Source organism: Onychostoma macrolepis, chromosome 06 (genome assembly GCF_012432095.1).
Source record: "Onychostoma macrolepis isolate SWU-2019 chromosome 06, ASM1243209v1, whole genome shotgun sequence".
NCBI lineage: Eukaryota > Metazoa > Chordata > Actinopteri > Cypriniformes > Cyprinidae > Onychostoma > Onychostoma macrolepis.
In genome coordinates, this window is record NC_081160.1 from 18,786,041 (window position 1) to 18,810,884 (window position 24,844).

General features: G+C 35.3%; 2 protein-coding genes across 9 annotated transcripts in view; both read right to left on the bottom strand.

The window, feature by feature from the left end:
* The window catches only part of dnajc6 (DnaJ (Hsp40) homolog, subfamily C, member 6), a 48,876-nt gene extending 38,036 nt beyond the window's left edge, over positions 1-10,840 (bottom strand). For 2 of the 6 annotated variants that reach the window (XM_058779776.1, XM_058779777.1), the window contains exon 1: positions 4,159-4,709. In XM_058779776.1, coding sequence (XP_058635759.1) covers positions 4,159-4,351 — 193 coding nt within the window. In that variant the 5' untranslated portion in view covers positions 4,352-4,709. Of the gene's footprint in view, positions 1-4,158; positions 4,710-10,494; positions 10,624-10,655 lie in introns of those variants that run through there. The other 4 variants (XM_058779778.1, XM_058779780.1, XM_058779779.1 and 1 more) reach the window with 4 other exon arrangements.
* Positions 10,841-12,458: 1,618 nt separating this feature from the next.
* On the bottom strand, positions 12,459-19,115 carry ak4 (adenylate kinase 4). 3 transcript variants are annotated; one of them, XM_058779058.1, is made up of 7 exons: positions 18,977-19,115; positions 18,836-18,894; positions 18,586-18,744; positions 17,514-17,633; positions 16,577-16,749; positions 13,973-14,091; positions 12,459-13,855 (listed from the first exon to the last, which is right to left on the bottom strand). In XM_058779058.1, exons 3-7 carry the CDS (start codon positions 18,725-18,727, stop codon positions 13,729-13,731), a joined length of 681 nt encoding a protein of 226 aa, XP_058635041.1. In that variant the 5' UTR covers positions 18,728-18,744; positions 18,836-18,894; positions 18,977-19,115; the 3' UTR covers positions 12,459-13,728. The 3 variants fall into 3 exon arrangements, with proteins under 3 accessions (XP_058635041.1, XP_058635040.1, XP_058635042.1); XM_058779057.1 differs by lacking the exon at positions 18,836-18,894; XM_058779059.1 differs by lacking the exons at positions 18,586-18,744; positions 18,836-18,894.
* Between the last annotated feature and the right edge of the window lie 5,729 nt (positions 19,116-24,844).

Sequence of the window (24,844 nt, forward strand, 5' to 3'; positions counted from 1 at the left end):
CTTCAGCTGGAGTCATTAAAACAGTTCACTCACGCACTGAATCATTTGCAGTGGTTTCTCACACCAAAATAGTAAGGGGATATTTTAAAATACAGAAAAGAAAAGAAGATTTGATAAAAACACTGAAGCAAAGCGATTTGTCAGAATGGCTATTAAATTTCTAATTTTTAAAAACAATTTTAATGCACTTTTTCTTATCTCTCACAAAGCATACGCAGGTTGTGTGTACACATATCCAAACTGAATTTAACTGTCAGCACATGGCAACATCTGTAAAAATACAGCCATTTTCACACATTTCTATGTTCATTTAGGATCACTTCCTTGCAGCTGAACACTTGTGCACTTACACTCAGATTAAATGTTTTTCATTCTAAAGAGCTGCAGCCATTAGAGAAGGCTGTTAGTGTTTAGTGCGCTCTCTTTAGATCTGCTGAGACGAAACATCCTGTGGGGGAAATAGTCTTCACAGGGATGAGAAACATAAGAATACACACATCTGTATTTGCCTGTGTTTTTAAAATTTTGCCTCATGCTGTGCTATGGCCTTACAAGGCCAATACACGCCTTTAAAAAATAAAAAATTATAATAATGTACTATAATGAATAATCATATATAATGAAATATCAGCGATGTTGCTTGCCATATATAAAAAGGTGTTCAAGAGCAATAGGAATATTTAATTTTTTTCTCTTGTGCTCACAAACATACAGTAAAAATAGCAATATTATGTAATACATATCATCATTCTAATATGCTGAGTGATTTGCTGCTCAAGAAACATTTCTTTATTATTAATAATAAAAACAGTTGTGCTTAATATTTTTCTGGAAACACTGATAAACTTTTTTTCAGGATTCTTTGATTAATAAAAATAAAAAATAATAAAAAGAACAGCATTTATGTGAACTATAAATCTTTTGTGACATTACACAGGTTTTTTTTTTTTTTTGTGTCACTTCTGATTAACTGAATGTATCCTTTTTGTCTCCTTTTTTCATTTTACTTATAATTACCTGAAACCTGAATGGCAGTGTATCACAGATTTCACAAAAAGCTTCATTAAAAAAGCTACATAAATCTGCATTAACACTGACATTGACAATAAGAAATGTTTCTTGAGCACCAAATCAGCATATTAGAATGATTTCTGAAGGATCATGTGACACTGAAGACTGGAGTATTAACTATTCAAACAGAAACTTATGAATTGCAGTAATAATGTTTACCAGTTTAACTAAATTGTACTATTACTATCTTTGACCAGTAAACAGAGAAGAACTTCCAAAAAAGAGACCTTGTCAGCACTTTTCTGCCTCCAAATTGTTGTTGTATCTGAAGAACAGGGTGGCCTGGCACTGCTTTAACAGTGGCCCCGGCCAGAGAGTGGGCTTCCTGTCAGACTTGCCATGAAGGTACAGAGGAGCTCTATTCTGAGTGAGCAAATATGCAGGAGTGCAATTGACTTCAAAGTCCAAGGCTGCCCCTCTCACAGAGCCCAGAGTCTCTGAACTCCTACCAATGTCCCTTTAATCGCACAAAGAGCCCAAGAGCGCTTGTATGTGTGTGTCAGAGAGAGGGGGCTGTCCAGAGCACAAAGATCAGATCAGTGCATTTGTAATATAAAAGAATCGGTTCCTAACACATTTCCTCTTTTATTCTCTATCGCTATCACAATCCTCCTTTCTTTTGTGCTTTTAATTCAGCAGCATTGAGCCACAGAGAGGCTCTGTGACGTGCAGCCCCCTGTGTGTGTTTGTGTGTGTAATTGTGTGCTTCTGTGTCTTGTTACAAGACCCGACTGGCTTTTCAATTATAGATCACCTACAGGCTCAAACAAACCTACTGTCCTTCCAAGCAGCAATTTAAAACATTCAAAAATCCCTCATGAAATTCAAAGTGAATAATTATGAAACTAAATGAACAGAAGTTTGAATAAGCACAGTATTTTATCTAAAAATAGCGAATATTAGATTCACGCTCTAAATTCACTGTGACTAGGCTACATGCTGAAAACATGGCCACTGCAATGAAGCAGCCATAGAATCAACAACCCAGCAACACATCACAACAAATCCCACAACACAAAGCTGGACCTGCCTCATGATGTAAACCTACTTTTATAGTTCATTGTGTCAGAACTTTCTTCTGAATGAAGACAGAAGAAGCTGTTGGTTAACCACACCATTGTTTTTTTAAAAGACAGGTTTAACATAATTGTAAAAGAAAAGTATATTCAACAAAGCAATGTGCATACTTTATGGTGAAACATTGCTGAAATGGATTTTACAATAGAACAACTAGAGAAAAATGGCAACCTAAAAATGGTATTAACTGGCTGTATTTAAGCCAAATATTGGTAAATTAACCTAAATACATGAATTTATACAAACAAAACTATTTTATGCATCATAAATACCTCTTTATGGTAACAATTGCGGGGTTTTACAGTGTATCGCCTTATAATCAGCGAAGAAAGGGGCATTCTTCGTGCTAACCATCACATTTGTTTAGATTTAATTTACAAAGTTGTGTGTTCTTCATTCATGTTATCAGTTATATTGTGAGGCATAGATGTCATTTATAATGATAGCATCTGTATGTTATGATTACATGGTTATATGAACTTACAGTCATCATGTTTAAATAAGTTTAAAATAATATCGCAATGTATTATTTTCAGTGCATTTAACAGAAAAGAACATTTTAATAGCTCAAATACAAAAATCATAACATCTAAATGAACTGGTTTTATTCAATTCGCTGAATCAACCTAATACAGTACATTTATACCAACAGAACTCAATACTTTTTAATGCGTTGAATCAAGTAGAAATATCTCTTCAAGATATTGCAGGTTACCACTTTTTACAGTGTTGGTTAGTATAGTAGCATTACATAATTCAATCATTTTTATTCATGATTAAAAATATTAAAAATGATGTAATTTAATGACTTATGTAGAAACTGTAAAATTGACTAAACTGCCATCCTGTAATGCTTGTAGTTTGTAGTCACTGTTTTTTATGTTCTGGTACACAGGGCACTCATTTTTTACTGTAAAATTTAACAAAAACAATTACGGTAGTCTATATAGGCTAAGTTTTCTTTCTCACAAACACATGCAAAAACCCCAGACCGAAGCAGACATCAGCTGGGACTAAAACACCTGACACTAGCTCTTCCTCATGTCTCAGTCCTGAAGGCCACCTTTCATCCCAGATCACTGCAGTAAAACAGCAGCAACCCATATAATACAGACAAGCAAACTCTTTTTTTAGGCATTGCTATCCTAGTCCATAAACTACTTGCAAGAAACCCAACTGCATGCACGTCCAAAGCATGTTGAGCAATCCCTTGATGGTCCTGCATAGCACATCAACGTATATGAGGCAACAACATATATCATTTAAACATATATGTGACCATGGAGCACAAAACCAGTCATAAGTAGCACAGGTATATTTGTCGCAATAGCCAACAATACATTGTATGGGTCAAAATGATAAATTTTTCATTTATCCCAAAAATCATTAGGACATTAAGTAAAGATTATGTTCCATGAAGATATTTTGTACATTTCCTACCGTAAAGATATCAAAACTTAATTTTGATTGCTAAGAACATCATTTGAGCAACTTTAAAGGCGATATTCTCTCAATATTTTGATTTTTTTTCACCCTCAGATTCCAGAATTTCAAATAGTTGTATCTCGGCCAAATATTGTCCAATCCTAACAAACCATACATTAATGGAAAGCTTATTCAGTCAGCGTTCAATGTATAAATTCAGATGTATAAATCTCAATTTCAAAAAATTGACCCTTATGACTGGTTTTGTGGTCCAGGGTCACATATCTAGTTCACAAGACTCGAATTTCAATAGCTCATCTATCAACTAACAATCAAAGTAGTTAGTGAAGCTTCCGATACGCCAGCTTTGTGACTTTGATCAATTGTCATGACACAGCACACGAACAGACGACGACACGAAGCACATGCTTCCGGCGGATATCGCCAACTAATATTTAATCCACCACCTTGGATTCTTACAGCAAAGCAGCATGCCTTAAAAACAAACAAACAAACAGACACAAAACAGCTTGTTTGATGCGTGTCAGACGAAGGAGCGGCATCCGGTCGACACGGTTTTCATACCTGCGCTGTCCATGGTGCTGTAGTCGTCCTGCCGCGCGGGGCCTGTTTTAACGCTTCCGAGGGTCACTGCCGTCAAACCGCCGCCGCCGCCGCTTCGTCCCCCGGTGCAGAAGTCTCCGCTGCTATCGACCAGCTGCAAAGATTCGTAGCCATCGTAACTGCTCTTTTTCTTGTAGCCACCTAGCAGGCTCATGAGCACAATTGGGAATCACATAGACGTACGACAACGACGATTTCAAGAGACTAGGGGAATGCACATGTTCTGTGGGACAGCTCGGAGGGAGGGAATAATGTCCCGCTACATACGGCCGCTAGCTGCAGGAGAGAAGAGGGCGGTGTGTCATCAAGCGCCGCATTTACTACGCTGCACACACACAGAGCCAGCAGCCAATCAATGCAGCCGGTTAACATCCCACTCTGCACCCTCTGTCCACATCCTGTGCCTGCTTTGTATCTCATTATTTCAATTAGACAAACGTATAATAAATCTAATATTAACAAACGTTATTATGATGGCCATCATAACACAGGCAAATAGTTAATACATGAAAAGAAAATGTTATTTTGCATTGCTACTTTATTTTCATAACAATTAAGCTCATTTACCATTATTTTAATTTGAAAAATCATTGTATTATAGTAAAAGTTATATAGCCTACTATGAAGTTAATTAATATAAAAGTTGTTAAATATCGCCGTATTACAATAATATGAATCATCATTGAGAATAATAGATATTAAATAACAAACAAAAAAACTAATCTAAAATGTTCTGATACATTAATTAATATTTAGGAGGGAAATGTGCTTAAAAAGGGTTAGTTCACCCAAAAATGAAAATTAGTCCATGTTTTACTCACCCTCAATGCATCCTATGTGTATATGACTTTCTTCTTTCAGATGAATCCAATCGGAGTTATATTCAAAAATTGTCCTGGCTCTTTCATGCTCTATAATGACATGGGCGGGTGTTTTTGTTCAACAGTGCATATGTAGTCAAATAAAGCGCACACATTCATATTAAAACGTGCATCACACGGCTCCGGGGGGTAAATAAAGGCCTCCTGTAGCGAATCGATGAGTTTTTGTAAAAGAATAATTAATTAATTAAAAGCATACAAAACAGTTTTGTGTAACTTCCGCTATCTGTCAAGGTTGTTACCTTACAAACAAATGTGCTATCCATTCTTTTTACAAAGACTTGTTAATAAGGCTTCATATTAGTAAACATTGCAATATTGACCAATTGAACTACCATTGAGTAGTTAGGTGGCAGATATTTATACTTCAGTACTGTAGTACATTATAAAACAGTGTGCAATAACTTATTGAGTGTAAATTATCATACATTTTATTTGATGAACGCCACTTTATTGGGACAAAAACCTACCTACAGCTAAACACACTGTATTATTAATGAGGCGTTTAATTTCCACTTTTCGAATATTTACTTAAATTTTTATTGAAAATAAATGCCTTTCTGATCTGGTATGTGATGGGAAAAGGAGTTGCACGAGTTTGACAAAAGCCGGATTCAAACTCGGATCGCTCGCATCAACAGCACACATCTCGCGTCTTTTACTCTCAGCGCCACTGATTCTACAGAAACCCACGTGTCTTTTGCAGTGCTGTTTATCGCAGCCAGGCATTGGTGGGCGGAGTTAATGTAAAAAGCCTCTGCTAACAGATTGGTCTATTTGTCGTTAGAGTAAACGACAAATAAAAACTTTTTAGAGTTGCTTGACAGCAAAATTTAATTATGTTTGCATAATTGAAATATTAACTTTATTTATATATTATATTACTGCAATATTAATATTACTATTTAATATCTTTGAAACAATGTATAAAGCGCTATAGAGATAAAGGTGATGTGATTTGACTTGATCGGAGTGCCGTAGAGATTAAAGTACAATTTATGTCCTACTAATGATATTGTTTTTAGATGCACAGCGATGGTTTGTAGTTTACATGTATATACGTACATGTACAAATCTTACATTTATAACTGTTCCCCGACCTCCAGTTCACTCATGCGTTTGAAGATAAAAAAAAACGTCACATGGGAAACACGTTGCTTTCTGGGAAACAGTATCCCATGCAGACATCAAATTTCAGCAAATGTAGCAGGTAATCCGGGCATTCCATGCATACAGAAAATTCACATACTATTCACAGTATTCACACAGCATACTGCAATATAGTAGGAGTTGTATGATAGTATGCCATTCGGAACACAGCTTCTGTACTGATTTCAGTGTACTTGAGTTATATTTAGCAGATTTTGGCAAATATAGTAGGTCATCCGGGTATTCCATGCATACAGAAAATTTGCATACTATGCGCAGTATACATACTGGATGCTGCAGAAATAGTAAGAGTAGTATGATAGTATGGCATTTCGAACACAGCCACTGCCTTTCTGGTGGATGACGTAGGACGTAGGCGCAGCGCATGCGCGTGTGAGTCTCGCAAAAACCAACGTTTGTTGACAGGAGCAAAGCAAGTAAAGTTTCCTTACTTTACCAAAGGAAAACCAGTCTCCTCTTGGCTTATATTGAAATCCTCCGACATTTTTCTTTACAAATCTTCGTTCTGTGCTTCTAATTCGTGACCGGCACATACAGTATTTCATACGTCATCCGCCAGAACGCTTCCGCGTTAGCAGAAGTGAGAAAAAGGTCGTTTGGGAATGTTTCGAATAAAAAGGAAAAAAAAAATAAAACATAAGTGCTGTTGTGGCTGCTGTGTGTCACATGACAACATACAACTGATGATGATGATGATGATTATTATTATCGTTTTAAATATGGATATTTGTCTTACAAAAACGCATCGATTCGCTACAGGAGGCCTTTATTCACCCCCTGGAGCCATGTGATGCACGTTTTAATATGGATGCACACACTTTATTTGACTACTTTTGACCTGTTGACACTACCACCCGCCCATTTCATTATAAAGCTTGAAAGAGCCAGGAAAATTTTGAATATAACTCTGATTGGATTCGTCTAAAAAAAAAGTCATATACACCTATAGGATACCTAGAGGGTGAGTAAAACATGGACTAATTTTAATTTTTGGGTGAACTAACCCTTTAACTGTCATGAAAATGATTAAACAAAAAATTAAAAATTAAAAAAAACTTTTAAAAAATTACATTTCTTATTCTGTAGAATTTCTAACCAGCCCCAAAATCTGCACATCCAGATTGTTAATAAATCACCCCTTTCTTGTTTGTTTATTAACTATTTTAGCCAATTTTATCATGCATGCTTTTAGAATTTCTCTCAAAATAAGCATAAAGAAATTGGGGTGCAGAATCTGTCTATGGTTTATTAATAGAATCTTTTTTGTTTTGTTTTGTCTGAAAAGCTTCAGCAAACAGCTTGTTCTTGTTCAAATCTGCTTGTTTTTGCTTTGCATACAAATAAATAAACATTTCAGAACAAGTCATTTCTAAACACTAAACACTGTAAGACTTGATAACAAAGGCATGCATATTTAGTATGTAAAAGGTAAAAATCCCTCTTCTCCAGTAAAGAAAAACCAAGTGTACTTTTATGGCTGTTTGGTTCAAACATAAATTTGTCTTGGCTGTATCTGTGCACTGCAGTGCTAAATAAATGTTGTTGTTATGGCATGGGCTTTGCATTGTTTTCTGTGCCGAGCAGTTACACAAAAAATACGCTTTTTTGGCTTTATAGTCTATGGGTAACCCTGATATAGTGTTTAGTGCTTTGCCAGTGGAAGTCAGGCAATCCAAGACTTCCTCTCTGGTAGGATGATTTATCTCTAATTGAGCAACTTGATGCTTCCCTTCATGCAGCCCCCTTGCTTGGCATTCACTGTGGCTACATGCTTTCTCATAAGAGAGCTGAAGTCCGGGCAACCCTTTGAGACGAGTGAGACTGAGAACACAGCATGTAGGAAGTGTCACCAAGAAAAAGGCTCTGGTTGCTGTCTGCCATAAATTACCAATTTAACGCTAACTCCAATTCGTTCGTTTACCTTTACCGTTATAAAAACAATCAGTAAACGTGACCCGGGGTCAGCTAGAGGACAGCTGAAATACAAACTTTAAGAAAGACAAAAAGATATGATCATGTTGCTTTAATCCCATGGTACTATTTGAAGGGCAAGAGAATGTCAATATTGTTATTTCAGTATATATAATGAAAATCATCAGCTGAGAAAACGGTAAGCATTTTTGTTCAACAGCTTTTTTAAAAATTATTATTAAAAAGCTTGCTTCTGCCACAGGATAAAAAAAAAATGCACCTATTTTTTTCCCATGACTGAGTTTGTATCTCACAATTTTGATTTTTTTTCTGACTTTTCCTTGCAATTCTGACTTTTTTTTTTAGAACTGTGATAGAACTAGAATAGAATTGTGAGATATAAACTCTTATATAAAATATAAGTATTTTTATTTTTTTGTTCAGTGGTGGGAAAAAAACAATTGTGAGACGTAAACTCGTAATTGCAAGCACAAAAAACAGCATTCTGAGTTTATATCTCACAAATTTGAGGAAAAAAAGTCACATTACCTTTTTATCACTTTTTTTTAAAATCTCTTGGCAGAAACGGGCTAAGTTAATCTTACACTCACACAAGGTTGTTTTTTAACACATCTTGTGATCTTTTTCAAGGCCTGTAACTTGTAAATGTCTGATAATCTGTCACCTACAATGTTACAAGCGTCTTTCAAAAAAGGCAGATCTTGTACTTTATACATGCGTAGAAAGCAAGACTGGACTGAAGGAAATAAGCATTATTTTCTCTTTTTATTTTAATATGTTTAAAAGACAGCCTTCATATTCACAAACTGGTATCTGTATAAGACTACAACGGATTTTATGAAACCATTAACAAAGCTAACATGCCTCACGCACTGTAGGTGATTCAGGTGACACTCAGACCACAATGTATCTTGGTTAATATGTCGGCTGAATGAAGTGGACTTGGATTCATGACTGGGTTTGGATTAATTTTTAACATAACGAAAGCTTACATTGTAGTAGCTTGCTTAAAAGAAGTTACTAAGGTTGCATTAACCCTTATAGTTTAAACCGATAGTTTGTTGCAGTTGGTAAAAAATAATATAGGCTTAAAACTCACATTGGATAAATTCAGCTGAACAGCTAATATGTGGCATCATCAGTCATGAGAAACATACTAAACTAAAGCAGAGACTGTGAGGACATGCCATTTTGCGTCCATGGCAACAGAGGCAGGGAGCGCACCCTTCTGCTCAGCTCTATTACAGTGCAAGGGATTTCCCTTAACCTTTTAAACCATCATAAACTGACCTTGTCCGTATTATAGATTACACATTAAAAGCAATCAAACAACATAACACCTTCTTTGTCAATGATCAAATTTCAGTGATTTGTTTTTCTGTTAAACATAGAGAAGATGGATCAGAAGAGATCATACAATTTTGTGCCATTTACTACCATTTTCCAGAATAAATGAAGAGCGGATTTAATCATTGCTTATCAGTGGATCAAACTAACAGTAATATTGTACGGAATAAAATGAACTAGCACACATCAGGTAAATTATCAGATTCCTTTTTTTTCCTCATTTGCCCTGAATGTGTTTATTAGTTTAGCTATTATATTATATATTATTTAAAAATGTATTCCATAAAATGTTATATTGGAGATCTATTTATCTATATACATTTGTTTTTATTACCCTGTTGGAAAATTGTGTTTTAGAATATATAGCTGGTTTCTATCTGGTCTAAACTGATCAGCAGCTGTTCCATGATGGTACCTTCTTGTAGCATCTTGGAAATGCTAGCTAGCCAGCTACATACATACATACATGCATACATAAATTAATAAAGTAATTAATGCATACATACATAATAAGTAACAAATACATAAATCATAACACATAAAAGATCATAAAAGCTTAAGATGTTCAAGTTGTTGTTTTTTGGCCGATGGTAGCTGGCTTGCACCTGCTAATATGCCAAGCTAAAAACTATCTACCAATCATCTACAATCTTAAAGCTAGATTTTCCTTGGTTAATCTTTAGTCGAAATCTCGGTTCATCAGAATAAATAATAACAGTAAGCGATGATGATTACTAAACCATCAGCTCCTGTGCATCAGCCACCGATCAGCTGATCTGCTTTGCATGTCGTGACTCATGTAGGTTATTGCTTCTTAAAACAGGCCTATGTCATATAAAAATTCTCAAATGCGATATTAAGCTGCAACGATGTTGACATGATGAAGACCACATCTAAACAAAACGCCTATGGCACTCTATAAAACGTAATAGTTATTTAGCAATGCAGAAAAGGATAAAAATCCAACCTCGGGATTGATTATGACATCACGACAGCCACGACGGTTTATATATTAATAACAATTCACTACATAATATCCAAGATGTCTCGTTCAATGCTGTATGGCTACAGCTAACGTTACTAATAATAAACACATTCAGCGGTTTATAAACAGCGTTTTCCTCCTACCTTTCGACGCACGGTCTCTCATTCTCCGATACTACAGCTGATGTCAGAAACGCTGACCTTTCATTTGTCATTCGCTGGCTGTCAAAGGTCAGATTGGCGCGTGTCCCGGCGAATCGCGCTGCGTCTCGAACAAGCGCTCGGTCAGATGAAGAGCTACTTCAGCATCATCGAATCAAAACCTTCAAGCCAGATCCACAGCCGATCGTCAGTTTGATCTAGATTAATAAACATGCATATTTATTATTTTTTATTTTCAAAATGTTTAATTATTCTAACTGTACAAAGTATGCACGTAACCGTTCATATTTAGGAAATATTTGAATTGGAGTCAAATCTATCTCTGATTTGTTGTAGATTTATTTTAAACGACAGGCTATTATACAGTCAGACTTGACTATTTATTTATTTGTTTTTCATGGGAAGGATGATGATAATTATAGCTGTGTGTCATATTGTGGATTTCCGTGATCCTGCGCACAGACTACGGACGCAGATGGTATGTGCTACTATGGCTGAGGCTGAGCTCTTGAATATTAATTAGATTACGGTGACGTTGTACGGCAAAATTCCTGGAACGTCCAACTGGGAGCGTCTGTTATTTTACCTTCTTAATATTCATGAGGCAAGCCTTTGCCGTAGTAGGATTTGTAAACCTTAGTACACATAAACGAGCAGCCCCCATAGTCAGAGTATCCCACCCCTAGGACAACCTTCCTAACAGCTGGCCAGATGCCACGCCGCTTTTGCGTAGACATTTTTACCTGCAGAAAGCTAATAATAATCATCATCATCATCAGTTGTATGTCGTCATGTGACACACAGCAGCCACAACAGCACTTATGTTTTATTTATTTTTTCCTTTTTATTCGAAACATTCCCAAACGCATTAACTATATCATGAAATATCTCGATTCTCACCTTTATAGATTTTGTTGATAGTGGGCGATGGTCAAAGTAACCTAAAAATGTAATCTATTAACTATAAAAACCTGTTTGTTTATGGGTGTCATGCCATAACATATTTTTAATACGACTGACTTTATATTTAATGTGAATTTAACATTGAAAGTTAATGTGAATAAAAACATTGCAAGTTAGGCTACTAATCTGAACAATTTCATTGTACAGAAAGAGAGCAAAGAACATTTACATTATCAAAGAACATTTTCACTGACAGTCTAGAGTTCAAGCACTCTCAAAAACTCCCATTAAAATCACTGAAGCTGTTTACACTATGAAATTAATATCTTACAGATTCGTACACACATTTGCACTTTGTTGTTTCTGACCAAAATTCGCCAGAAAGAGGTATTCAGTCAACGAGCGAGTGAATTTTTAGCGACGACTCATCTGAACACCTCTGATTGGTCATTGCATTCATAAGCTCAACAGAATCGTGTGTGATTGGTTATAATGCGCAGTGCTGTACAAACACATCTGTCTCTGGCTCAGCGCCAGCCAGTGAACACAGAATTGAATTTAGCAGCTGATGATAGACGCACTGAACGTTCTAATCACGCTGGTGTGATTGTATCAAATATAAAAAAATACGAACCGGCTATTTTTGGTCTTTTGGAAGCTGCATTCAAAATCCACTTGGCTCAAAAATCTGAGGGGGCACGTGCCCCCTCACTTTGAATGGGCATGATGCCTCTGAGCCTAATAAAAATGCTCATTTTAGAATTGTGTATTGTTTTTATGTTGTGAATACATTTTTATGTGTATTATACCACTTGTGGAGGTCCAAAGACAAATTTCTGTGAAAATTAATAATAAGGATTCAATTCAAATCAAAAGACTACATTCAACATTTCTGCGAAAATAAGTTTATTTTCTTTGGAAAAAAAGGAAAGCTCAAGCATGTAAATTCTTGTATATGGTATTGCACAACAAGAAGGTGTGGATATACTTTGAGTGTTTTCTCCATTCTGTATTGTCTGGTATGTAAGACTGACATAGACTCAAACAGAACATGGGAGAGAGAACAGGAAGCAAGAAAGAATAAAAGAAAAATAAACAGAGAGAAATAAAGATAGGCTGATAACTATAAAGTCATGTGTGCCTAACACTCCTTCAGCTTCTCTATGTTTCAGGGACAAAAATTGTAATCTAATTGTAATTTAATCTGTGGTTTTTGATAAAGACTGTTTTAATCTTCTGGATAAAAAACAAAAAACAAAACCATCACTGTTGTTCTGGTTGAACAGTCACAGTTAACCCCATTAGATTATTTTCTATCAACGGCTCTCCCAGATATGGCTCTTAAAAATGCAATGCTGAACAGTATTTATGAAAGAAGGCAGTGTTTAAAGAATATCTGGTATGGTATAGGATTATTTTATCACATTATACTTATATATTGCCATTTGCTAAAAGTGTTACTCATATATTGGTTTGATTTTTAACACAGTTACACATTCTATCAATGTATTTCAAAGAATAATGCCTGGTGTTTACAATAGCCATTTCAGCAGATCAAGAAATTGAACTTCTCCAAGGCATATCTGGCCTATTTGGATTATAGAGCTTGAAAAACACATAAAAATAATTATAGCATTTTTTATAGTATATAGAAGAATGGTAACACTACTATGAAATATATAAGAAAGGCAAACATCACAGATATAAAATAAAGCCCCTTCAGAAATAATTAAATCTCACTGGAATGCTTGAACTGTTCAGTGTCTCATTCACTTACACAAGGTCACATGCGTCTACCCTTCAATATTCATATGCGATTTAATCACATCTATATAAAATCTGTGCACTCTGAGTTGAAATCTAGGAAACATTAACACTTTTAGAACCATTGTACTTGTAAGATATAAATTGAATTTTACCCCGACTGATTCACAGATTCCAGTAAATGCTAAAAGCAGAGAACAAGTACTTCAAATGTATGAAAACTTTTCAGGAACAGAAATAATCAAAGCTAGCACTATGAATAATACTATGGACAAGTTGCGACGATAAAAATGCATGGAATCTTTGGAAACCAAATGTGGTCAATTAGTAAATCCTCTGAGATGAGGCCACGCTGTTTTCTTTGATATGAGACTGTCAGAGGATTCCTTCAGTGAGTTGAAGCACAACGAGCATCTGATTGGATGGTGGGGATCTTTGTGCTGAGAAGTGTGTTGATATACGGCCAGATCCGATCTGTCTCTGTGTCCGAGAATGTGTACAGGATGCCTTTAGCCCTTTAACATAGAATTACAATGCTTTTTAGTAAACAGGGGAACAAGTTTTCAGAAGGACATTACAAGCACACTGGGTGAGACTTGGTGAGACTCAAATATATATATTCATGAGCTTACTTGTAAAAGTCTGTGACAGGTTTGGCAACATCTTTGTAGTGTCTCAGTCTGGCCACCAGGGCTTCTGGTCTGTCATCCTCCTGTTGAATCAATGGTTCTCCTGTGATGTCATCGATCCCCTGTAAACACAACAGATGTTAGCAAAACCGTTATGATTTGATTGTGATTGTGTATGTTTAAATTATTTCATCCAAAGCAATTTACAAATGAGGAATGCAACAATGCTAGCAATAGAAAGTTTCATACATTGCCCATAATAGTACAAGCTACAAGAAGGATGGAATAGGCTAGTTCACCCAAAACTGAAAATTTGCTCAAAATTTACTCACCCTCAGACCATTCAAGATGTAGATGAGTTTATGTCTTCATCAGACCAGATTTGGAGAAGTTTAGCATTACATCACTTGCTAACCAATGGATTATCTGTATTGAGATTTCACTGCAGAGAATCACTTTCAAAATGAGGGTTCAACATTACACGATCAACATCCGTGTGCTGCGGCTGACACAGAACAGCATACGCTGTTTGCGTGCAGTGGATACTCTTCAAAATGGCGCTACAGTGATTTGTTGAATAACGTCGTTATTTTTGTTTTGTTTTCCCTGATGTCACATGGATTATTTTACCGATTTCCTTGCTACATTTCTGGACGTTGATCGTGTTAATTCCATTGCTGTCTATGGGAGGGTTAGACAGCTCTCAGAATGCATCAAAAATATCCTAATTTGTGTTCTGAAGATGAACGGAGGTCTTACAGGTTTGGAACGATATGAGGGTGAGTAATTAATGACAAAATTTTCATTTTGGGGTGGAGTAACCATTTAACTTAATTGCAGTGCATGTTTGTAAGAAACAAATCATAAAGGCAACTTAACTTTAAACTGTCACTTCTGGCCAAAATACCAGTCCATAATCCATAATATTCCTTCCTCCAGTGAAAAACTTCATCCCCGTTGTCCTCTCACTCACCAACATATTTGTTGAGAACTGTTTTGGGCTGTTTTCACTTGTAAAATGGTGCTTGACCTTGTGCATATTTCTCTCCTAATTCAAACAAGACTTATTACTTATGCAATATTATGGATAGAGGACTTATATTTTTATTTTTATATAAGGTTTATACAAGGTAATGGTTTGAGGTTAATTAAAAACATCTTAATTTGTTCATTACAAACACGCAGCCTTTTACTTCACTGGACGTTAATTAATGGACTGGAATTGTAAACGTGGATTACTTGTGGATTACTGTGATGTTTTTATCAGCTGTTTAAATTGTCATTCCAACGGTACCCCCGTTCACTGCAGAGAATCCATTGCCGAGCAACTGATGTAATTTTTTTCAAATATTTTCCAATGAAGAAACACATCTACACCTTTAAAGGCCTAAGGGTGAGCAAATTTAAGTTTTTGGGTCAACTACGTCTTTAAGTGCAACTATTCCTTAACGAGATACAGCTAGCAGCGTAACACAGCTAAAAAACGTTCAGGTTTTTGTGAAATAAAGCCATACAACAGGTGTGTACCAAGTCCTACACCTAGAGGGCCAGAGTTTAGATCCAACCCTGCTTCAAAACACCTGGCTGCAATTTTGAAGTAATTTCAAAGACCTTTATTAGCTGGTTCAGGGGGCTTTAACGCTGGGACTAATGCAAGAAGATAGATGAGTTTTATAAGGGTAGTTTAAAATGGAAAATTTAAATTCTGCTATGCAGAAGCATTTACTGTTTTCCATTTGAAGAAAATTATGTTTCATTCTCACTATGTTACTCACACTCACAAATTGGGAAACATTTGTGTCTCAATCCACTGCATAGTTCAGTGGTAAATACACTGCCCAGGGAGTCATCCAGACTAAAAAAATAAATAAAGTAACTAAAAACGGTAACATATAAACTAATGGGTTTTATTTCAGTTAAAAGCATTATTTAATATCAGTAAATCAGCCTAAATACATTGATTTACACCTACAAAACTATTTTTATGAGTCAGATTAGGTAAAGTAACAGGTTACCAGGTTTTACAATGTATTTCTGATGCTGCTCTTCTGTCCAAATCATTCCAGTGCATAGAAATGTTTGCGCCTTAGAAATCAGAAATAGGACTGAGTAGTAGAGTTTAAATAATATGCAATAATATGTATAATTTTTTTTGCAGAAACAATGATATAAGGGAATGGAGATTTGTTTTAACATTTATTATTCTTTCAAAACCAACTAACTTTTTGCTATTTTAATGTTGCTACATACCCAGTTACCAAAAATATGTTCTAAGATTAATTTTTCAAAATGTTTAATTTTTCAAAAGGTTTTTCTTGGTTATATGAATGTTAAGGGAACGTTCCATTGTATCATTCTGCAAACATTATAACATAAAGTTACTTTTGAATGGTCTTTGACCATTCTGAAACAAACCCCCAGCTAAAACGTTTCAGAAAAAAATTATTCATATGAGCAATGTATAAATAACATATTTATGCTAGCATTTTGAGAACATTATTAAAAACCAGATAACTCTGAATAAACATTCTGTTAATATTTCTCAAAGAATGTTTTGTAACTTTGAGAGAACCTTGCCAAACTTAGCTGAAAGACTAAAATGTTCACCTGGACGCGGGGAGGATTGAAGCACATGTTATACACTCTGCCACTGGGTGGATGTATCCATCGATGTCGCAGCCTTTCCTTCAGTGTTTCCAGAGGAATGTTAAGATTGATGGCTACATCCAGATCACAGGCACTGTTCAGGGCTTCAGCCTGAGCTAGTGTTCGAGGGAAACCTGGAAGGCAAGTGCACAAAATGACTTCTAATACTTGAATACAGGCCAAAATGGATTATTCACATGAGTAATTACATTTCCTTTCTTATTTGATTATAACATTTTACAATATTAGCATTAGGTTACAAATAAATACTATTTTGAAATGTCACTTTAGTTGCAATATGTAGTTTCGTAACTATGCATAAATGTCAAGTGTTGCAATACTACATCCTTATTGGGTGCAGGGCATTATAGTGTTTTGTATCATTATAAACTTGTCAGTAGGGCACCTGCTTTCATTATTTATGACCGTGTGTAGATACTTTTTTTGTGAGTCTACATTAATATTAAGCTTAAAGTTTAGCCTTTGGAGTTTCAGGTTTAATGTTTACAGTCCTGCAGTAAAGGATCACTAGTTTTACTCCATGTAGCAAGAATATTTAAACCTGTTTTGTAGGTCACGTTGCACATCTTCAAATCAATGTTTGATATCCTATCATTCTATTTTAGGAACTTGGACTTTCTAAGCTAGCAGCTGTTATATCTTGACTTTCTGGTCTTACAAATCAGTAATCAATTGATAAAATGGAAATAGGCAAGTCATTTTCAGTACTCCTTAGCTTACTTCCTAACAATACAGACTGTTTTGAGTTTCTGTTGAATGAAGAAATGAAAGTTCCCAAAGAGTTCCTCTAAAGAGATTTAGCTTTAGCTTAGTCTTAAACAAATAAAAAATATTATAGCAAAAAAGATCAAGTATTAAATGGGATTTACCACCATACCATCCAACAACCAGCTGTATTTGGTCATCTCCTCCAATCTAGGCAGCAGAAGACGTGTCATGACATGGTCTGGTACCAGCAATCCTTTTTTTATATACGTCTTAGCTTGAACACCAGCCTCTGCAGAAAAGACAATGAATGGAACACATATCTTGCATACTAATCATCAAACCTATGGCTTTACACATATCTTTAATAAGCTGCTTTCTATGACATTTCTTCAAGAATGGAAGCTAATAAGATTTTAATAAATTTTTTCTACTTATGTTCATACTTAAAATGCACACATAAACTTTAACTGAGACAAATCAATTATTAATCATATGATTTTAACCAGCAACTAGAGTGTTAATCATATAATAGATTGGAACAGTCACATGAGGGTTTTGAGACACTGAGACCCAATAATCACAAATTACAACCTTTTACAATTTGCAACAACTATTGATTTTTAGTGTATTTCTAATGCACAAATAAATTTAGTATAAATGTGTGTTAATGCTACATTTTTTTTAACCTAAGGCTTTATACTAAAAGGATTTGCCAACCATAACTTTACTGAGCATGAATAAAAAGTCTACTCTAAGTAATGTGTTAATTAGTAGGCTATACAATATGTGGATTAGCATGAACATTCCTCTTTACGTGTACATGTAAAGTCTTTATCTACATGTATGAGTGCCAGCTTAAGTCTTAATAAGGGAGGTGGCATAGCAACAATGCAATAAAACAGAAATGTGGAGTGGCATCTTGCCAGCATGGCAACTTTCTAAGGCATTTACCTCACACGAACTCACACATCATGACGTCCGAGGTTATACTAACCACATATTCCAGATTGGGAAGACTAAATGTTGAAGTTAACGAATCGATAAACCTCTAATCTTAACATATAAACCACAACAGTGGTTACGCCCCTCCGTATGATCAACGATTCCCTTCAGTTTTACAGTGGCTGTGTCTCAAAACCTAGCGAGATGCCTATCTAGCATTTGTTGGCATCGACAGGCTTTCCAGAGCTAACGTGAGTCCAGGAAAATTTAAAGTTTGCACATTTTTGAAGAGCACGCACCAGTTTTCGCAGCGATGTTTTCTCGAACAAAGTCTCCACTGGACAAATGTTTAAGGCCGAAACTGTGCGCAATCCTCTCCGATATGGTCCCCTTCCCCGAGCCTGGTGGACCCATGATAACAGCCCGGAATAACTTGGACATTTCCTCACTTAACTGCCCTGTTTACAACAAACGAGTCCAGCATTACACGTGAAATCATGCAACTCGTGCACTTAATGTAGTATGCGACGTAGTGCGCGTTTGCATTACAGTTCAGATTTTACAGTTCTGTTAAAGCAGATCTTCAGTGCAGAATGAGGGGTGGGGACCTGTAACATCGAATAAAACCACAGATTCACACAATACAAGCGACTTTAAAAGTTATCGGTCAAAAACAACAAACAAACTTACCCACACAACAGAGTACTGTAATATTAAACTCTAATTTCCACGGTGAAAGTGGAGCCCGTTGTCACTGTTCATGAAAATTGGGCAGCCTTTCGCTGACGCACCGCCTACTGCTCTTTATGTGGAAGTGAGCGTCTCCTCTCTGCAAATGAATGGAGGAGAAACATAAACGCCCTATTTTAAACGCCTCTGGTACAGCATCGCACTGAAAAATATGCACAAGCTGTAACGTTACCGCACCGCATAGGAGTCTGGTCGTTGTAGTATTTAGTTGCAGCGCACTACATAAAATATCCTAAACAGTGTAAGCAAATTATTTTGTAATATGTATATGTACATTTACAATTAAGTGATAAATAATGACAGCTTGACTGTTATGCCGAAACAGACCGGGGCGGTGTTGCTACGGTTACCTCAGGCGAACAGTTTCTGTTTGTGACTGTCTGTTTACTTGCCGCAAGTTAAAAACATTGGGTTTGCTGAAAAAATCCAACTTTCAGCTTCCTGTTATGGTTATTCAGAGAGTCAGAGACACATATGACTATTATTTACAGAAGAAAATTACGGGCGTCCCAATTTGCGTAGCCTACTTGACCACAATATGTGCCATTTTATTTCAAAAAGTGCATTTTAAATGCACATATTTAACTGAAAAAGTTGAAACTCTTATCATATCGCAGATGTTATATGACAAAATAACCTTAAATAAATTTCATACACTACAGGGTATAGTACAGTACATACATCATTTGGAACACGCTACTGTTATTCTCTTCACATGCGACAAGCACATGGGTAAAACTGGTGTGATATTGCCCCCTGTCTGATTTAGGACATGATACACTTGTTGACTGTTATGACTGAAAAAATTCCGCAGATGCCACAGCATTGTTTTCTTCAAAAATGGGGCACTGACAGCACTGAAGCCATAGCGCAAATTGGGCTGCAAAATAATAAAATCATCTAAAAACTGTAACAAAATTATACCTTTTCTTAAATACTAAAACACACACAAAACAACTTTGATGTAAACTGACATATTTCATATTTTAATTCGTCGCTTCAACGACTGTTGTTATTATTGAATAGCATAGACCGACTCCTTAGAATCGCAAAACTAATCGGTTAATTATTTTTATTACACATTTGTTTCTGTCAATAAAAAGTTTAAAAACAAGCTGTTATGTCATCGTTACATCAAAAAAAAATCCACAGGAAATGTTTTACATAGGTGGCCTTGGAGACAAAAAGGTTAAACCCCCCTGAAATAGTCAGCTATAATCCCCATGTCAAACATTTATTTCCGAGGTGCCTTACGGTGGCGTCAGAACATAAGACATATTAAACGCAGTTGACTTCGGATATGTAATGTCAAAATCAATCGACTTTTTAAACCTTCTATACGGTAGGCGTCATTCTGCACTAAAGAAAGTGGTGAACTTTGAGCGTCAGGACCCGGAAGCGTGTTATTTTATTGTCACATGGCTTGAAGATTTCAATAACAACAAAAAATGGCGACAATCACGTTGTTCGCTGTAAGGCTTGCTGCGTCATTAAAAATATTCACGTAAACAAGGGAGTTCAGCGTTGAAAATGCAGGTAAGTACTTTTGCAGTCGGTAGAACAGTACATATGTCTACCTGTGATTGTGTTATTATATTAATGTTTTTACGTTAGAAGTATGTGGTGTTTGTTTTTGCCATGAGAGGGGTGTGTGCGCGCGCTGTTGGGCGTTAGCACGCATCAGTAGGCTACAGTACAAAATAAGACGACTTACAAGATATCAGACAAATAAACCAATCGATATAGCAAGTCAAGCAGCAACCGATATACACGCAGTATATTTACAATAGTTGTTGTGACGTATGATCATGTAATGCTGTTTCGTGTAATAACTTATGTATAATTGATTGTAGACTATATACTGACCTCATGACGTTCTAACAGGCTTAGTATAGTTTCATGTATAAATTATGTTGCTCGAATGTTCCTAACATAAATTACTTTAGCCTATTTAAAACTGCACTTTTATCAACCATTAACATTTTTCTATGAGAAGTCTCAACACACTATAACAGCTAATGTTTCCCGTTTTAACCCATTGAAATGGTTTTCTTTCCTTTTTCCCCCCCTGAAACAGCCGCTAGAGGAATGTTAGGCAGATGTTTTGTCATAATTTGGCAGGCGTTTCCACTGTCCTGAGATGGCAAACACGACGCGCTGATGGAGTTGTTTACAAGAAGAGATTCGCACGAAGGGCGGGGGTGTTGTGGGCGGGGTCTGCGGGATGATGTGGGAGGAGCCAAGCGCATGCCAAATACGAGAGCAAAGTATAGTAGGTGGAGTCAGAGTTACCAAAACAAGTCTGTCGTCACAGGGGTGGTGTGTATGAATAATTAAAGCTCACAACGAAGGTATTGAATCTCTTGCTGTCAGATAGGGAGTTGACATCTAATTCAGTGTATCCAATGAAAATATGGCGTAAAGTCCAATCATGATATTATAATTTCTACTTTGTACAAGTTATGTTTAATAATAAAATGTTTGCATCTACTCGTTCCTATAATATACACAGATGGAAATGTCAAGTTTATTTAGCCTATATTGATTGTTATATCTTGAAAACAGTAAACATCACACTATGATATTTAAAGTCAAAGTTGATATCCCAGAGTGAACATGGACAAGAAGATGTGTGAAGAACTACTGCCCTGGTTCTGCTTGATTTGACAGGCTGCCCTGGTTCAGTTATCACAGTGCTGATGCTGTCCATCTTAAAGGTACAGTACTGTGATAACTGAAGGATGGCTGCCATCTTGACATCTAGCCTCACAAAAAATATTTTTATTTTTACAGGTGAAAAAGAGGTGAATAAATAAAATGAGAAAACTAGCAAAACAATAAAGATAAATGCAGAGAAATATGTTCTGAATTATAATAAACTGTGTCAAACTGTTGGGTGCCTTCTAATTTTATATATGAAAGTATGCATATTATGGTTGCTGTCATCAGTGTAATCAGTATAACTATCCTCCTAGGATCTAGCAAAAAGTTTTTGACATTTATTTTGACATTATAGATTTTTTGGGAAATAAAAAAAAACAAACTTTAAAATATATTACTTACATTTCACTTTCCTGTAGACATCAGGACTATAAAGAAAATTAAGACAACATTTCAGTTTGCATTTCAGTAAATGTTTTCGGTAACACTTTACAATAGGGTTCATTAGTTAACATTAGTTAACAACATTAGTAAACATGAGCTAAGAATGAACTACTTCTACAGCATTTATTAATCTTAGTCAATGTTTTAATTAATTTGAGCATTTACTAATGCATTATTAAAATCACAAGTTGTGTTTGTTAACATTAGTTAATGCACTGTGAACTAACATGAATAAACAATGAAAAACTGTATTTTCATTAACTAACGTTAACAAAGATTAGTAAATATTGTAATAAATGCATTATTCATTGTTTGTTCATGTTAGTTAATACATTAACTAATGTTAACAAATGACACATTGTAAAGTGTTACCAAGTTTTCTACAGTTTCTTTTTTATGTATCCTCTGTAACATTTGATATGATAAAAAAAAAAAAAATTAAGTTTATGAAGGTGCTTTGTATTTTATGCATATACATATGAATTGGTTATCTGTTTAATTTATACCTGTTTAATGAAGGAATGATCTGTTTAAAGGGGAATTTTGGCACAGAAATGTCCTTTTCAAATAAAGACACTTGTAATCAAACTTTGCACATACTTTAGTTTCTATGTTTTTCAAAGATTACAAAATGTATACAAGTTACTACAACATTAGTTGTACATCCTTATTTATTATGTAAATTGTGCAAATATTAGTAGAAATGGGAGAGAAGAAATCCCATCCTTCTACATACAATAACATTTGTTTTAGGGCAACTTGCACTACAAAAGAAAAAGAAAAAGTTTACTTACATGAAACACTTTGAAAATCAAATAGAAGTTTCATGAAATAATACCTTCTTATTCTGTTTCTATAAAATTGGGCTGATTTGTGATGTCAGACATTTAAATCCATGAAGGGAAAGACTTCATGGCCAAACCCCAAAACATTTGGAATCTTTGAAAAGCTCAAGATGTCAACTAAAATTGTTTCTGCAGAGGAAGAAATTGAATTTCTCAGTTCTAGAAGGTTATATTGAAAATCATTATATATAATATACATCAAAGCATATATAATGTATAAATTATAATAAAGTTATTGAAAACATTTTATGTTCATACCATTTTGATGCACACCAAGAAAGTTTAACATATATGGTATTATAAGTGCATTCTTCCTTTTTTATATATAATTACAGAAATGTACCCACGCTGTTAGTAAACTAGACCCAGGCATTATCCTCTGTCACTTGCCCCATGTTACACCACCCATTTTAACTCTTTGAATCATCTGAACATAATGTTGTGATACATGAAAATGCAAAATACAACTGTATGTTTAAAAAAAGTTTCAGAAAAAAAAAAAAATGTTTTCTCATCTGAAGAGCTGGGTCGTTTTCAATTTGATGTTTACATGTGTTTGGGAAATCCTCTTGTCTAAATATTTGTTTGTCCCCTTCGCTGAATTTCTGTCATTCTTCAGACGAATAACGCCTTATAGCTTTTAGATGACTGCTTATGGCAATGTTGCACGTAGACTCATCACGGACCAATTATAACCTATGACTCACCCAAAGATAGGAGTTTCCAAATGGACCTGTTTACAACAGGTCCCCCAACAGATTTCAACGCGTATTTGACATAAATGTGTAATGTTGCAAAAAATCATGATATGTCTGACATCATATGGAAATGTATGTATAAACAAAATTTTATTTAATAGTAGCGTTTGTACTTATCATTTTACTCTTAAAACCTATCAAACTCTAATACACACAGTCTAGTATTGTTTCATAGCCTATATCTACCGAACCTCTGTTGAACTTATTGATCTGCCATATTCTACCAGTGCTCTGCAGCCCTCTTGTGAAACTGCAGCCTACGGTTTCTGGCAACTCATCTGATGGTGAGGACGGGAAGTACCTCCCTCATGGCAGGCTTAAACCTCTTGGTCTTAAAGACCTTCCAGAGAGGGGTTTGTGTTTTTGCTGATATCTATTTTAAAACACAGAGACTGTAGGCTACCTGTAAAACGGACACAGCTGCTTCATGAAGTTAGGTTTAGGACTTTATGGACAAAAACAAAACAACAACAGTAGTGAAATGTAACACCTCATTAATAATATATTTTTTTATTTCAATATTTATTTCTGTAGTCTAAATTATTTATGAATAAATTTATTATTTATGAATCTGTAAATCATCTTTTTACTGTTTAGCCTATATATAGGCTAGATAAAATATATATAACGGCAGTAATGTCTTAGCATTACTTTTGAATAAGAAGAATAGCCTAATAATGGTTGGTTAGCAGTATTTAATATGCGAATCTATTGTTGTAACAAGCCCTTTAAAGTGGTTATGTAACATACCATTCAATGGACATAATTTCGTCCACATTTTAATGCTACTGCAATATTTACCTAAAGTAAAGTCAGCGCTTAAAAATGTATTTTTATAATCATTTTCAAAACATTTGAATCATTGGTGAAAAAATATAGGCTATGTATAAATTTGATGTTTTTGGCAATTTATGGATTTATGTTTACATCACAGCAATACACAAAGGATTAACATTCAAAGCTTAATCGCATGCATTATAGTGATTAATCTGAACTATATACAGAGGTAATGCTGTACTTTAGCCATAACAAAAATCCATTAGCTTTCTCTCCGCCTTAAGGGTTAATGCCATTGGTACCGCATTTGATTGACAGCCGGA

What these genes read in the sequence shown, in the direction of transcription:
- ak4 (XM_058779057.1), bottom strand. Translation starts at nt 18,727, where the DNA reads ATGTCCAAGTTATTCCGGGCTGTTATCATGGGTCCACCAGGCTCGGGG. An exon ending in TCAATCCTCCCCGCGTCCAG is followed by an intron (nt 14,092 to 16,576) that starts GTGAACATTTTA and finishes TTGTGTTTACAG; the next exon opens with GGGATCGATGACATCACAGG. An exon ending in CCTGTCACAGACTTTTACAA is followed by an intron (nt 13,856 to 13,972) that starts GTAAGCTCATGA and finishes TCTATGTTAAAG; the next exon opens with GGCTAAAGGCATCCTGTACA.